At 51.5% G+C, this 15328-nt stretch overlaps 2 protein-coding genes across 6 annotated transcripts in view; both read right to left on the bottom strand.

The window, feature by feature from the left end:
- Nucleotides 1-5871, bottom strand: part of IGDCC4 (immunoglobulin superfamily DCC subclass member 4) — an 83954-nt gene extending 78083 nt beyond the window's left edge. For both annotated transcript variants that reach the window (XM_084532766.1, XM_084532767.1), the window contains exon 1: nucleotides 5614-5871. In XM_084532766.1, coding sequence (XP_084388892.1) covers nucleotides 5614-5710 — 97 coding nt within the window. In that variant the 5' untranslated portion in view covers nucleotides 5711-5871. The remainder of the gene's footprint in view (nucleotides 1-5613) is intronic.
- A 90-nt stretch (nucleotides 5872-5961) lies between these two features.
- On the bottom strand, nucleotides 5962-15106 carry LOC311442975 (uncharacterized protein). 4 transcript variants are annotated; one of them, XM_084532769.1, is made up of 5 exons: nucleotides 14782-15106; nucleotides 14446-14542; nucleotides 14080-14190; nucleotides 9538-9758; nucleotides 5962-6805 (listed from the first exon to the last, which is right to left on the bottom strand). In XM_084532769.1, exons 1-5 carry the CDS (start codon nucleotides 14795-14797, stop codon nucleotides 6087-6089), a joined length of 1164 nt encoding a protein of 387 aa, XP_084388895.1. In that variant the 5' UTR covers nucleotides 14798-15106; the 3' UTR covers nucleotides 5962-6086. The 4 variants fall into 4 exon arrangements, 3 of the variants coding, with proteins under 3 accessions (XP_084388895.1, XP_084388896.1, XP_084388897.1); XM_084532770.1 differs by lacking the exon at nucleotides 14080-14190; XM_084532771.1 differs by lacking the exons at nucleotides 5962-6805; nucleotides 9538-9758 and adding an exon at nucleotides 10591-13109.
- Between the last annotated feature and the right edge of the window lie 222 nt (nucleotides 15107-15328).

The raw sequence follows: 15328 nt of genomic DNA, 5'->3' as shown, positions 1-15328 counted from the left end.
CAAAACCATCTCCAAAACCATAAAAATAAATAAGATTTCCAATGGGACTTAAAAGCCTTCTCAGTTGCAACAATAACAAATCAGTGAATACCCAACGAGCTTTCTTTTAACACCAGACAGTTCCACTTCTGTCTGCAGAACACAGGCACCTATTCCAGCACTGGGATCCAAGCAGGCAGCTGCGAGGCAGGGGGAGCACAGCCTCACATTAAGAGCGAAACTTCAGGTCATTTTAAAGCCTGAAAACCTGCAAGCATTGCTGGTGCCAAAAAGAAAAGAAATATCATCAAAGCTGTGCATGCATAAACAGCCAAGTTTGGCCAAACCCCTCGGTGTATTCACAGAGCACGGCACTGGAAACCCATTCCATTAAGTAATGACCTTTCTGGTCACACCGATTAACTTGATCATCTATCGACAGTCAATTTGGAAACTCTCAAGGCTGCACATTTCCCAGTACAGATGGGGAAGCAAAGCAGGACCGCATCCTATCCCCCAGCCCGCTGCACGCGTCTGCTCCACCTCTGCCCCAAGTTCTGCCATCCCAGCACCCTCCCCAGGGTTAATTTCCCAAATTCTTACACTGAACAAGGTGAGAAAAGTCACCCCGACCCCAAAGGGAAAGCGGTTCAGAGATCCAAGCAGGAAACGAGAGCAGGGAAATAAGTCAGGGGAAGGGAAAGAGATGCAGCAGGCTGCACGTAGGTGCGATACCTTCCCGTGCTAGATTTTTAATTCTCCCATCAATTTGCTGAGAGCAACCTCTGGGGATGCTCACCTTTCATTACCACACCTTTAATATTAACAACCTGTCCTCAAGAACTCCACACAAGGATCTCGAAAGAAAATTAAACAGAGAGAAAAAAAAAGAAAGCAGAGAATAACCTGCACAGGTTATTCCATGTCAAATTAGTTAGTTAGTTAATAGCCTAGTTAAATTTAATAAGGCAGGACCAGGCAATTTAGTTTAAAATGCAGATACGGGTTTTTAAATCATTTCAGAACATTTGATATTAACATTCCAGAGGGGTATTGTAATTGCTTATCGTAACAGCCACAGAGCATGTTTATTACCCACTAACATAATAAACTGCATCGCATTACTCTCTGCTGGACTTCTCAGATAAAGCAGACCTGTATGGCAACGGCGGCATCCCAGGGGTTAAGAGCTGGACAGGATCTGGCTCTGAAACAGACCCCAAAAGGCCTGGGCAGAGCTTGAGGAACACAGCAGCAAGGAGAGCACCACGACCTGCCCACCCCGAGAGGAGCATCGTGACACCTGAAAACGAGAAAGCGCCAGGAACACTCACACCAGGCTGATGCCAAGTGTTTGGCTTCTCCTGGATTCAGTTTTTGCAACCGTGAATCCCAGCACCAAGGAGCTGTGAAGGCAGAAAAGCATCAGCGGTGCGTGGAGGTCGCTTACTCCTGAGATTTTACTAAAACTCCAGGGATTTTAATAAATACAAGTCTGCTACTTGGAGTGACAGCTTCTTCCATTCGGTCAGTGTGCCACGGCATCTTCTACCCTGGAAGCAAATGGGAAAACTGGAGCAAATGGGGAAACTGAGGCAGGGATGGGAAGGGAGCAGCACAAGGACAACAGGAGGAACCCACGACCCCAAGGCTCCAGGTCCTGTGCCTGGGAGATGCTCTCCAGGAACGGAGGAAAGCAAAGCAGCTCCCAAGCTCTGTGACGTGACTGCCGGCATAACAAGAAAACAATAGCATGTTGTAAAGCACAAAAGACTTTAAAATTAAAATAAACAAGTGGATACGAGGACTGGAGATGTGACTTCCTGCAGCTTTGCTTCTCGTGACTGAAGTACCCCGTCCCGTCCCAGCAAGGTGCAAGCCCTGCTCAGATCAGAGCTCATCCTGCAGCTGAGGCACTTCGAGTTCTTCCCCCAGCCAGGTTTTCCAGCTCCTCTCCTTCATCCCATGCACCATGACCGCATCAGCCTCTTCTTCCATAGAAAACCAGGCTAAAACCACCGCAGACTGCGCCCAGTTCTGCTCCAGAAAGCAACGAAATTGCACCAGAGTTGATTTTGGCCCAGCGTGTACTTGGCAAATACTGATAACAAGGATTTACCATATCCCCTCTAATATTACAGCTGACTATAAAGCAAACATTTGCTTCCTACAGATAACAAAACGCCTCTGATTGCTCTGGGTTTATAAAGGTTAGGGTTTCTTCACCCAAGGCAGGCCTGTAGTTCTCCGTGGCCGAGCAAAAAACCCCTCTAGGTGCAACCCCAGCCTCAGTTTTTCCTCAGGTACCCACTCACACAGAGACACAGTCAGGGATCAGCTTGGGATGGATTCCAACAGCAAATTACCATCCGATTAAATATTAATTCCCATCTTAATTATATAACCATGACGAGGCTTTATGGCCAGGCAGCCATTTAAACAGGAGAGGAGCGCACAAAGCGCGCAAGCAGCATCTCCTACCCTGCAAATGCCCGACCTCCCCGGATCCTTCCCCGGGAGATTCGGCAGCCTTTGGGAAAGCAGCTCCAGAGAGGAAGAGTTTGAACAACCCAGCATGGGAAGGAGCACCAGGAGTCAGCCAGAATCCCTGAGCTGACCGGGGACACCGCAGAGTCCTGCCCCGGGACACCCACACACTGCGATGCGGATCCCACAGGTGCTGAACACTCCCGGATGGATTTTATCCCCTCGACACCTTTGACAGAGAGGAGCGTCGCTATTTTTGTCTAAAGATGAGCCCTGAGGACACCGGAGCAGATGAAGCAACTGGCCTGGGATGACAGCAGGAGCTCAAGCGAGGCGTCCCCTGTGCCACCGCAACACCCGAGCCCCCGGCGCAGCTCCCAGGCACAGGTGGCTCTGGTGCCCCCCGAGCACGGAGCCAAACCAGGCTGAGAGCACACGCAGAGAGAGTCACCCTCCCTCCTTCCCCGGGGAAAGGCAGATTGCCAAACTTTTGCTTTTTGCATTATTACTTGCGCCCCTTTGAAGTGGTTCGCGTACCATCAGCGATGCACCCACCCCGCACGGGGCCCCCCGCGGCAGGATCAAACTTCCTACAGCTGTCAGGAGCAAGCCTGCTGCAGAAAGCAGGAGAAACGTCAGAAAATTAGCTGCTCCTGCTTCACTTTAGGCTTCGAGGCAGTGAAAGGAGAGGGCGTTAAAAAGGAAAAAGAAAAAGCTGTAGGGAAAACAAGAACGGAACGAAGCCTGAGCGGTTCCTCTCTCAGCCTCGATGCCAGCAGAAATGCTGCCTGCTTCGGAGCAGCCTCTGCAGTCAGGGTGTGAGCACCGGCTGTCACGATGGCCACGGCAAAACAGCAGCAAGCTCCTGCAGGAGAAGCCTGCCCCTGGGAAGGAGACACGGGCAAAGCCTCACCGATGTGCTGTGCACCGCTGCTCGGCGCTGTCCGTGTTCTGTGGGGGCAGGAAGGGTCTCAAATAAATGGAAAAATTGGGGGCTGAACACCTCCCCTTCTCCTGGCACGGCTCGTTCTGCCTCCTTGCAGCCAGAGAGGTGTCTGCGTGCAGGTGAGGTCCTGCGAAGAGAGATCCCAAATAGCAGCAACGCTGAGTTCTCCAGGTGGAGGGATGGGGGCAGGAAGGAGGAGGTGGGAAGGACAGAGCTGGAAGTTAGGTGATGTCGAAAAATCTGTTCCGCAGCAGCACCGGGGCTCGACCCCAAATGCAAACGCCACAGCCCCAGATGGATTTCGGCTGATCGATCGGATGGAAAGCTCAGCCCACTTCCCACTGACACAGCCCGGAGGAAAGCAACCAGCACAACCCCCTCGCCAGAGTTAACCAAAGAGGTTGGTGGTGGTTTTGTTTTTTTTCTTAAACCTTTTCCTGCTACTGCAGGGCGAGCAGTCCCAGGGCAGGACAGGCAGAAGGCTTTCAAAGCACTGGCTCACACCCCCGGCTGGCACAGCTGCCGTCACGTCCACCGAGGGGGGGAAGGTTTCCAGCCTGCTTCTCTCCAAAGCGTTTCAATACCCAGCAAAGCCTGAACTTTGGATCAAAACACGTGGGCTTTGGGATCAGACGCACACACGCAGGCTTTCCCAAGACCGTTTCAACCCGCTGCCAAATGAATCTCAGACTGAAACAAGCCTGTGGGTTTCTTTTCACAACCGAACCCACCTGTTGGAAAGCACACCCGCCTGCACCGTACGCGGCCCACGGTCAGAGAACGAACAGGAACGATTCCCACCAGTTGCCTAATCGCTTGTAAAAAAGCAGGGAAGCCACGGCTGCGGCTCCTCACAGAGCTCGCGAAGTTTTCTTGTTGAAGTGGGTTTGAAAAACAACATTCCCTCTCCCTCCCCTCTTTATTTTTTTTTTAAATCCTTGTACTCCATCAGCCTGCAGATCCACGCTGCGGCTTGCTGAAGGGGCAGCAGGCACGGCTCCCACCCGCTCATCCACGGCTAGGGTCACAGCCTGCCACCCGTCTGGCAAAACCCACACACCCCGATGATATGGGGCCATTTCCACGGACCTTTATTCGCTCCTAGGCACCGCCACCAGCACCCTGCACCTCCAGCAAACGCTGCCCCAAACCTTGCAGGAGCCTACCAAGGGCTTACACAATGCTCCAAAAAAAAAAAAAAAAACAAAAAAACAACAAAAAACACCACACAACAAAACAGCAACCTTCCACCGCACTGTATTCCTCCCCAAAAGGCTATTTTGGAAGCCATAAAAACTAAACACCCTTCATGCTATAATTACATTCTGCTGAACCTGAGCGCGTTTTAAAAAGGGATAAAAACACCCAATGCAGCAGGGACGACCCCTCCACCACAACCTCTGCTTTCAGAGCCCGTTTTAAACCAGGGGACGTGCAGGGCTTGCATTTTTTTGGCGTGGCTCTGCCAACCCGCACCTCCCTGCCCCTCACGAGGATGCAGACAAAAGCCGGCGGGTGCCCACGTACACGCGGGGCAAACGCCACGTACCCAAAGGTCCAAGACTGGGACAAACCTCAAACTTTGATGGAGAGCACGGGAAGGCAGACAGGACGATGTGTGGCACCCCAAAATGTGCCCAGGCACGGAGCCCTTTATGCAACCCTTACGAAACGGGGCGAGCACTGGATTCCTTCGTGGGTGGATGGAGAGGGTTCAGGCACCAGGAGTGGGGCGATGCTCCCCTTTTGGGGTATCTGGGTCTGCTGTGAGCTCGGCCAGTGCTTCGTCCTGGCTCAGCACCCCTCTGGATGGATGCTGAGGGCTCGGGAAGGGGTCTCCCCGTGGGGCTCGCCCCAAAAAGTGACCCCAAAGGAGGCACCGCTCGGCGCGGCTGCTGCTGCAGGGGATGGGAAGGGGCTGGAAAAAAGGGGAAAAAAGGGGACGGGGTGTGGAAACTGGGGACAGAGTGGGGGAGAGGGGCTGAAAACGGCCACTGAAGCAAGGGGAGAGGGGTTTTTGAGCCCCGAAAGGGCTCAAAACCCCACAAGCGGAGCGCGCATCCCTGCGCTGCCCGCGGGGGGCGAGGGCAGGTGGCGCCTCGCCCCCACGCGTGCCCACCGCCTCCCGTGGGCGCGGGGGCACGGAGCCCCGTTTCCCCTCCCTCCTCCTCCTCCTCCTCCTCCTCTTTCTCCTCACCCACCTTGCACGGCCAGGACGGCGAAGCAGAGACAAAGCAGGTCCTCCAGCGCCATGTAAGCCCCGCCGGGCGCCGGGAGCAGGGGCCGCCGCGGCCGCATCTATGAGGGGAGCCCGCCGTCCCGCCGCCCCACCGCCATCTTGTGCGAGCCCCGCGCTGCCCGCCCGGCCCCGCTGCCGGCCACGGGGAAAGGGGAGGAGAAGGGGGGGGAAAGGCAGGGAGGCGGCCGTGGCCTGCCGCTGCTCCGCCTTTGGCAGCGGGGCTGAACGCCCAAGCGAGCCCAGGGGTCGCCTCCTCCTCCTCCTCCTTCTTCTTCTTCCTCCTCCTTCTTTCCCTCCTCCTCCTCCCGCCCTCGGGTCCAACAGGTTGCTGCCAGCCCGCGGGCGGCGGCGCTGCCTGAGGGGTGGGGGGGGGAGCGCGGTGCCGGCAGGTGGGGAAGTGGGGGCGTTGGGAGCGTTTGGTGTGGTGTTATTTATTTATTTATTAAAAAAAAAAAATCCACTCCTTCCTTGTGTCTGTTTATTTACGGGCGCAGGTGAGCGTGGAGGGCACCGCCCCGCTGCATGAGGAGGAAGCAAGGTGTCCTCCTCCTCACGGCGCTGTCCGTCCATCCGTGTGTCCATCCATCTGTCCATCCATCCATCCATCTGTCCATCCATCCATCCATCTGTCCATCCGTCCTGCCTTCGTGGTGTTGGCACCTCGACGAGCTGGCTGGAGCCGCTCCATGGCTCGCAGCGGCCACGCACAGGCCGGGGTCCGTGGGGTGAGGGCTTGGAGTCCACAGTGGGCTTCAGGGGTGTGAAAGGGTAACCTGTGCTTTCAGCCGTCTTTTTAACAGAATAAAACCACCAAAACACAGCCACAGGAGCGGGGTGCCATCCACCAGCCAAGCCGAGCAGTGAAAACACGGCAGAGAGTGCTGAGAGATGGAGACCGAGGCCGCTGCCTCCGCGGCTTGGCTGAATCCCAAACACAGCTCCGTGCTGCACGTGTGCACCTACAGGTGCAGGGTTAGTCCTGAGGGTAAATGACACCCAGTCCTGCTTTCCACAGCACAGCTGGCACAAAACAAAATGTGGCCGCATGCGGAGCAGGCAGGGGACGGTCTGCATTGGCCTCCAAAAGGAGAAGAGGCTGCCTGGCTCACTGGGATGCTTTATCGCTGCGGGGTGGAATGCAGAGAGGGCTCCAGCTATGCAGAATATGGAAAAGGAAAACCTTTTTAATGCAGACCCTCCTATTTATTAGCTTGTTTAATGAACTATAAAAGAAATTTAAATGAAACCAGAAAGGCTGCGTGGTGGGAAGCGGGTTTCCCATGTGTACGAGTTGTGCAACTCCCAAGTCAGCGCTTGGCACTGGCGGCGCAGACGAGTCCTGGAGCCAGCAGCTCCTGCCCTGAGCAGGGGCATGCAGAGGCTGTGCCCAGCTCCGGGACCTTGCTGGGGAGGCAGCTACAACACAGCCACGACAAACCCACCAGCCCTGCTCCTGCACCATCAATAACATCAGCTTGATGCCACATTGCCCACTTTGGGTGCTGTTTTGTTTCAGAGCAACAAAGCATGTAGCAGCCTGGTTTTAATGTGCATGGACCCGACATGGACAGAAAGGAGACTTCTAACCAACCCAGCTTCCTCCTGCATTACTCCCATGCAGAGCTGCAAGCTCTCCTTTATCTCTGAATCTCTCCTATCTGCTCCTTTCTGGGTGAGGTGGCTTTAAAGGTGCTGTCAAATTGCTTTAACGAGGCTAGAGGAATGCCTCCTCATTATGCTTGCTCATAGACACACCCCTGTGCTTTTCCTCAGATACTGGACATTTCTCCTTGCCTTAAAGCAAGGAAACCTTTACTGAAATACCTGGCAAGTCCAGCATAACATAAATAATGACAATCGCTACCAGTCTGCAGAACACAGCTCTCTGGCTAACAGCACCTGCCTGCGTTAAGCCATTGACCCAGCGCCTTGTGAGCAGGTGGGGCTAGGAGCAGGGACTGACCTGGGCATCAAAAGACCCAAGAGCAATTCTCATCTTTGCTTCCTGCCTGACTTTACAGCGTTATTTAAGACCTCTCTGTCACCTCTCTCTGTCTTCTGCAGGTCAGTGGGAGCAGGAATTAAAGCAGCATTTTAACAACACCAAGCTTGCAGCAGATATGTTTCCCCTCTCAATGAGAGAAAAATAAAATTTAAAAGAAAAAAAAAAAAAAAAAAGGATGGGGGAGTTTAGCAAACAGCCTTGAACTGTGCAAATGGCTGTAACATGACCTGGAGCACCAGCTCCAGTCACACATACAACTCACATACCCTGCGAGAGCAACACCAAGTCCCCTCCGTCCCCCTTGTCACCTGCACCAGCAGGGACAAAGCAAGCTCACGATGAGTGATGTCCCCATAGGACAACTCCTTTACCTTCACAGGACCCAGCCCCACGTATCCAGGCAGGCATTCCTGGTGTCACACCTCCTGGGTAGGCATGAGCCCCTTCAGCAGCCCGCAGGGATGTCCTGTGTGGTGTGAAATGACTCCTCGCAGTGTCTGCAGAGGAAGGAGAGCCTGGGAGAGAGCCACTTTGTACATTTGGGATGGATCAGACAACCCCCTGGCCGTAAAACCATAAAGGACAAAGTGACGGCAGACTCTGCCAACAGGAGGGATGTTCCTTCCCAGATAAGGACAGTTCTGCCCCAATGCTTATGGCAAGTAAAAAACCCCATTCATGTGCTGCAGGCTCCCCAGTGTTCCTGCCCCTGTTAGCAAGGAGTTTCATTCTGCCTCACAATAGCTGCAAACCTCCGATATTTTGAGCTGAGAAAGTGTGAATGGCAAAGAGCAGCAGCAGCAAGAGGCAGGTGTTTGAGCCCTCTGCTCCCTGCTAGGGAGACACTAATCTTTGGTGAGTCAGGTGTATGGAGGGTGGGTCATACACATCTCTCGGTCAGTATAAGATCCCAGCAATTAAGAGGTCGTTAGGGAAATCCAGCTAAAGCTGCTTCAGATTTATCCAGCTCATCAGGAGCTTTACCCATGCAGTCAGCTTGTAGTCCAGGGGGGACAGCGATTTTGGAAGGTGCCCTCTCCTGCCTCTGGTATAGATGGAAGAGACCCCAAATTTGTAGCACGTGTTGCAGAGGTACCTGAAGCAAAGTTTTGCCAGGCTTCGAACCCAAACCCACACTGAGCAGCCCATGTCCACTCCCAGATGGCTGCTGCTGGCTTCAGGCTAGCAGGAACCAGTTGTGTAAGACACGGTAACACAAACAAGGGAAAGAACAACCCCTGCTCCCAAAACACACACACACACACAGAGGAAGCACTGAGGAACAAGAAGGTTCACAGCGCATTGCATGGGTTTGTTAATTAGGCAGTGCAATATTAACCCAGGTTCAGTCCGGGTCCTACAGCTAAAAATGCTCTCTGCCTGCCTCCTGTGGGGGTTCAGAGCCTGGAGAACATGTGGTCCAGCATCAGAGAAGGTAAAGCAAATTAAAGACATGGAAGTAAATTCAAAATTAAGGGAGAAACAGATTTTAAATGGAATAGCTGACCACCTTTGACCACAGCCAGCCCTCCAACACTGAGGCTGATGTTTTGAGAGGGATGTAAGCTGCTCTAATTGCCAGAAAAGGTGGCTGCTCTTTCCTTTGTGCTGGCATTTGTGCTTTTAGGAGTGTGGAGCCGGGCAGGGGAAGGGACGGAGCTGGAAACTTCACTGGCAAGAGCAAAAACAACAAGAGCAACCCTCTGCTCCAGCTGCCCACGCAGTCACCCGAGGGTCAGTGCCAGCACCAGGGAAGCAACGGGAACGTACAGGCAGAGGCACGAGGAAGCTTTCAATGCAGCACAAAGCTGGATCAGCTCAAACTCATCACAGAACTGCACCTCACTCCTCCCTGAAAAGGAGTCCCTTGGGGACCTTTACCACCAGGACTCACTCCGAGGCCAGATTTCTCCTTGCCCGGCAGCAACTTCAGCACGAGAGGGAGCGTTGACTTCCAGACGAGAGAAGTGACGGTAGCCTCCTGCTCCGTATGTGCGAGCAATGCCAAACAGGAGCAGCTGGTTGCACATAATAACATGCATTGTGTAAGTGAGCAACACAATAAGCAATTTGCTCGACAACCCGGGGACATCAGGACAATTCTGTATAACAGAGAAGAAAGAAAAGAGGAAAAAAACATGTGATGACCAAACCCTAAGGGAGCCTCAGTCTACTACACATTCATTTCATTACGCTTGCTCTTATAAATATTTATTGCATGGGCTATCTCATCATTCTTCCAGGAATGGGTGTTGTGTTATTGCTATGCCCAGAGAGGGTTTTCCCTCTTCCCTGGTCCTGCTGCAGGCAGTCAGCACTTGCCAAAGACAGATAGGGAGCAGGAGTGTGACATTAACGATGGAAAATGCCACTTAAAATGGGGCTCTGGGGCAGATATTGGCAGGTGCATTGTTAGGAGAAAAACAAATGGAAGAGGGAAAGCCAGCAGGTAATGAGATTCGGAAGCTCGTATTTAAAATGGGTTTGTGGTAAAAGGGGTTTCTGCAAACGTGGGCCCTGGTCCTACAGGCAGGACCACGAGTGTGCAGAGAGGCACACCCTGCAGGATCCTGCATGGATCCAGGCTGGGGGATTTTGCTTTTAGATGAATGCCAGGCTCCGAAACAACTCGCAGAGAGGCAAAAGTGTGTTCTGAATATCAACATCACCTGCCTGCACATGGAAAACCATCAGGTTAAAGCAACCTAAAAATATCCCAGCGCTCACAAAGCTGTGCAAATAAAACTTGGTGTTTTTGTTTGCTTGTTTTTCTGTCTCTTCGACTCATATTGCTACCTGGACATCCTCTGTGCCCTGTTCTTTGATTACTGGGACTTGTCTCCCAAGCAAGGATTTGCAAAATGAAATGCTAACTTGCCTTGCACAGAGCCCCATCCACTGATTCATTATTCAAGATGAGTGGCTTGGGTTGGGTTACTGAAAGTCTGCTTTAGAAAAACATACTGAGACAGCCCAGATTGGGCAGATTTTCATGAGATGAATGTTTCATTCAAGTTAGTCTCCCTTGCTGTCACGAGTCTTTTTTTGTGCATGTATATTTGTTAACCAGCTTGTTCACCACAAGCTATAATCAAATAAAGGTCTGCGAGAAACATCCCGACGCGTTACAAAGCATTGCACGGAACATCACCGCCTTGTAAACAGACAAGACTATGAAAAATAATATTTGCTCATAAAGAACACTTGTGGGCTTCTCCTAACAGCAGTCAGCAGGGCCAATAAAAGTTTGGATCCCTCAATAGGCTGAATTTTATCCGCTGCTGAGCTACCTGCTAACCGAGGTTGGGTTTAGGCATAAGGAACACGTGTAACATCAAGGCTTGCTTCACCGTCAGCGCTGCCGTCAGAAACACCCCTCAGGCTCCTTTGTAGTGGGAAACGTGTTCATGTGCCAAAAGGAAAGACCTGCTCCGAAGTTTTATTACGTCTCCAGAGCTGGCTGTAAAATGCCACGCTCGAAGCAAAGCGGCGGCAAGCAGGGAGGCTGCGTGGTGAGCATCATCATGCCACCCTCTTGTGGCTGACCCCAGAAAATGGAGCAGCCAGCACCCAGGGATGCGGGGCCGTGCCAGCGGGGTGTTTCTGGAGCACCTTGCTGCCTGATGTGGAGCAGGACGCATCAGCACACGGCAGTGGCCACCTTGTAGCTGGCAGTGCCCTAATCTGGCTCCCAAGCAAAAGGGAAGGTTTGGCTAAAAGCACTCCTGCACGTCGGAGACTTTGGGACCTGGATCTGGCCTGAGGATGGGATTTCATTCCAGTCCGACACGCTGAAGCTCTGCAGATGTTCCTGGTGGACAGATGTTTGACTTCTACGTCTCCAGCTACTCTCTGCTCAGGCACTGGGACTGTATACTGGCCTCTTGAGATAGTTTGAGCTCCAAAATCCTGTCTTTTTCTGATATTTCACACTGAGACAGAGAACCTGACTTTTTAACGCATTTATCTCCCTGCACCACGAACCCTCGCTGCCCTCCTCTTTCCTCTCAGCCCCACAGAAGGGCATTGGGAAGGTGGCTGGGCAGCTCACACACCTCTGTACAGGTGAAGATTTTTAACACCAGTGCTCAGAAACGGCCAATTTGCACCAAAACCAGGCACTGGCTTCCACATCATCCTCGGTGCCCTCACTGGACAGCGCAGGCTATTCCCACCCATCACACCAGCCCGCACCCCTCCGTAGATGATGTATTTATTTATGGATTACTGACCACAAGAAAGAGAAGCTTTGCCCCATTGTCAGCCTTACAGCACTCGCTCTGCTATAAATAATGCATCATTGTTCGCTGTTGGTTTATGGTTTAAGTTCCAACGAGCACCGCGGAGCAGCAGACTCAGCAAAGATGAAAGCAGCGCGGGGCATTAGTAAGAGAAATAGTACCAGCGGACGAAGAGCATTAGGAAAACAAAGCCAAAACGTGCTGTTCCCGGAGTTATTTTAATGTCAACTTCTGCAGCCAAAGACCCGCTTTTACCTCTAATTGAGAATCGCACAAATCTATGATTATCCTCTGATTTTCGCTCTGCTTTCTCCCAGTTGTGAGCTAATTCGATTTCAGATAAACACTAATTAACACAAGAGGTCACTGCCGTGACCAGCAGGCACCGTTGCAACGCGACATTCAGACACACTGAAAGATCAAAGGAGCTGCCGCCGCTTCCTTTGAAGTCCCCAATTAAATTCCCCACAACTCCAGCTATTGTTTTACATCTGCTTCGTCCACGGGGGAGAGAGGGCAGAGAGCTAAGACATCGCTGCCTCTAATTGGGCTCTTTTCCCTCTCTTCTGACAGGTTTCTTCCGTGTGGGTTTTTCCTCCAGATTGGTTGAAGGAAAACTTGGCCAAAACGTCCGAAACACAGCTATTATCCTGCGGGGCTACACGGGCTGAAAGCAAAGCCGTGGGGAAGCTGATTTCCCTCCGGCGAGCAAAAAGGGCATCAGTGCCTTTCTTGGGATGTTTGATTGATAGCCTGTAAGAAGAACTCATAAAACGTGCCTCTCCCTGGCTGTTTAGGCAATTCCCTTTTGGTGATGAAGGAGAATATTAGATTAATGCAGCTGCTATACTGGTGTTATCTCCTGCTTTTAAAAGAAAACATTTTTGTGTACCCTCACGGACACAACCTGTGGCTGCACAAGCCCCGGGCTGGTGCTGTGCTGCTGGCCATGCTGTGGTTCCTCAGAAGTCTCCTTGGAAGGGATTTTTGTCCAGCTTTTGGCAAAACAATGGTAATATCAGACTTGTGCCACCACTCGGCAGAGAAACCGAGGCTGGGGCAGACAAGGGGAACTGAATTCTGCTCTTATCCATGGGGGAGCTCGCTTAAAGTCAGGATTAAGGCAAAATAGCATGGGGAAAGCTGCACAGCAGCTGTCTGGGCTGTACAGACAGGGGACATCAATCTTGAGAGCTGTCAACCCAGAGCATTCTGGAAGAAAAGAGAAGGAAACACCGGGCAGTTAGCTGGTGCTATTCACCCAGCCAGGGGCTGGCACCCTCCAAGCTGGGAAGCAGAGGGGCTCTGGGTGCCTTCAGCAAGAGAGAAAGGATCACTAATGTGATCCTGCATCCAGAAACACCACCAGAGGATGTATCAGTGTCCAGAAACATCATCAGAGAATGCTTTTACTGGGAGGAGGGTTGAGGAGTGGGTCAGGGCATCCTCCCTCCACACCAACCTGCTCTGGAGGGAGAGAAAAATTTACCTGATGCCCACAGACGAGGTCAAGCCATGGCTTACACTCTCTCCCAGCTCATGTTCAAGCCTGGGTTTGCACACCTAGCCTCTTACCTCACTCATCACACAGTTTTCACGTGTTGCCTTTTCTGCAGCTCTGCCCCTCAATTCACCAGCAACGCCACCTGACCCTCTGCTGAGGACACTGAGTTACCTTAAAATACTCGTTTTCCCCACCACTGTGCTCCTGGATGCTGCAAAGAGTGCTTTGCTGGGCCCAGGATTTAATCAGATTAATTAAGCTGCACTTGTATTAATTTAAATTACAAGTATCTGAGGGCTCAGCCAAATCAAGTGATTTATGGGCCATATCAATCTAATTAATACCACCAACTCTTAAAATAAAAACCTAATAAATGAGTTTATTATACAGTTGTAGGATTGACTTATTAGTTTGGGGTCTCTAGTGACATGGCCAATTTGATGGAAGTTTTATCTCCTTGCTGGGAAAAGCTCTCCTTTTTTCCCCCTTCTCTCTCGCTGTGCTTGAGAAGTGCATTGGACAGGGGGAGGGAGAGAAAAACAAGGTCAGTTCTCAAACACGATCCAAGCCAAGAGGTCCCTGAAGCCCTTCTGTACGCAAATGGTGTGGGTTTTCACACCTGTGAGCAGCCAGGCAAGAATTAGCTCTCTATAAAGATAAAGAAAAAATAACTCTTACTTGGATGCAGCTTCAAACTCTGCTGGAAATTGTTGTGTTCCCTTCATGGACAACCTACATAAAAGGTTTGCTGTGACACAGCCTGATGCAGCCCCTAGCTGGACAATGGGGCTGGCAAAGAAAGAAGACAAGGATTTAAAGCTATTTTTAAGAATTAAAACCCATGCAGAGCATGTAGTTGGCAGGAAGACTTCAGACTTCCCATCAGAGAAAAGTTTCTCCTGGTCTTCATGTGCAGAACAGCAGGAAGACCTCAGTGGCCATAACTCGCACCGATACGGCAGAATTACCCGTTTTATTTAAAAATGCATGAGCTGGAAGAGGAAAGAATTTGAGGCACAAATAGATTTTATTAGAAATAATTACCTCCAGGAAGAGCGAGGAGAGGTTTTATCACGCTGTGGTTCCAGGCAGCGTCGCGTGTGGGCAGGGGCAGCGTGACAGCGCTCTTGCAAACCGGCGCCTGTGAATGCCAGGTATCGCAGAGACATTTTCAAATGAAAGCCCGAGCTCATCCAGGAACGTTGCTAAAAGGCATAAAATGGCTGGATGGCACGGAAATGTTTAAATCTGGCCTTTGCTAAATGTTAATGGAGAAACTCCACATAATACGTCCTACCTCCTGCAGAAGGATAATGTCTGGCCAACAGAAGGATTAGAGATGGAGGCTAATTTTGTGTAAAGATAAAAAATAACTCTTACCTTGATGCAGCTTCATGTTGCATTAGAAATTGTTGGGTTTCCTTCTTGGACAACCCATGTAAAAGTATGACAAAAACATGTTATTTAGTGCAAGGTAGTCATCCAGCTGCAGAGGAAACTAAAGCTCGGTGTAAATACACAGATGAAATCGGGATCACTGAAAAAAATGATTGCTCTGCTACAACTAGAACAAAATCCATAAAGTCTACAAAATTCTTTTTGTGTCCTGCTGATCTCCGGGAGGTGCCACTGCCCTTTCTGGGTGTGCAGAGGGGTCCCGATGGGGATGCTCTGGCAGCATCACACCATGGGTTTCACAAGCACCTCTTCTCCCTGTGCTGTTTTTCAGCTGGTGTTTTTTAGGGTCGTTACTTATCTCAGGTGTGTTTTCACATGCAGGTGGGCGTGAAGCTGCCCCAACCAAAATGAGACACCCTGAGCTGGAAAGGCCATGGGGGGCAGCCCTCCTGAGTTGGAAATGAGCCATGCCTGCTTCTTGCTGGAGCTTCAGGGCTCCGGGATGGGTTTTCTGGCCGGGAGCATCAAC

This window comes from Aythya ferina, assembly GCF_964211825.1.
Source record: "Aythya ferina genome assembly, chromosome: 11".
NCBI lineage: Eukaryota > Metazoa > Chordata > Aves > Anseriformes > Anatidae > Aythya > Aythya ferina.
Note: the sequence above shows the minus strand (reverse complement) of the source record. Positions and strands in the feature narration are given on the sequence as shown.

What these genes read in the sequence shown, in the direction of transcription:
- LOC311442975 (XM_084532769.1), bottom strand. An exon ending in TCTCCTCGCTCTTCCTGGAG is followed by an intron (nt 14,191 to 14,445) that starts GTAATTATTTCT and finishes TTTCTTTGCCAG; the next exon opens with CCCCATTGTCCAGCTAGGGG. An exon ending in GAGTTTGAAGCTGCATCCAA is followed by an intron (nt 9,759 to 14,079) that starts GTAAGAGTTATT and finishes TCTGTTATACAG; the next exon opens with AATTGTCCTGATGTCCCCGG.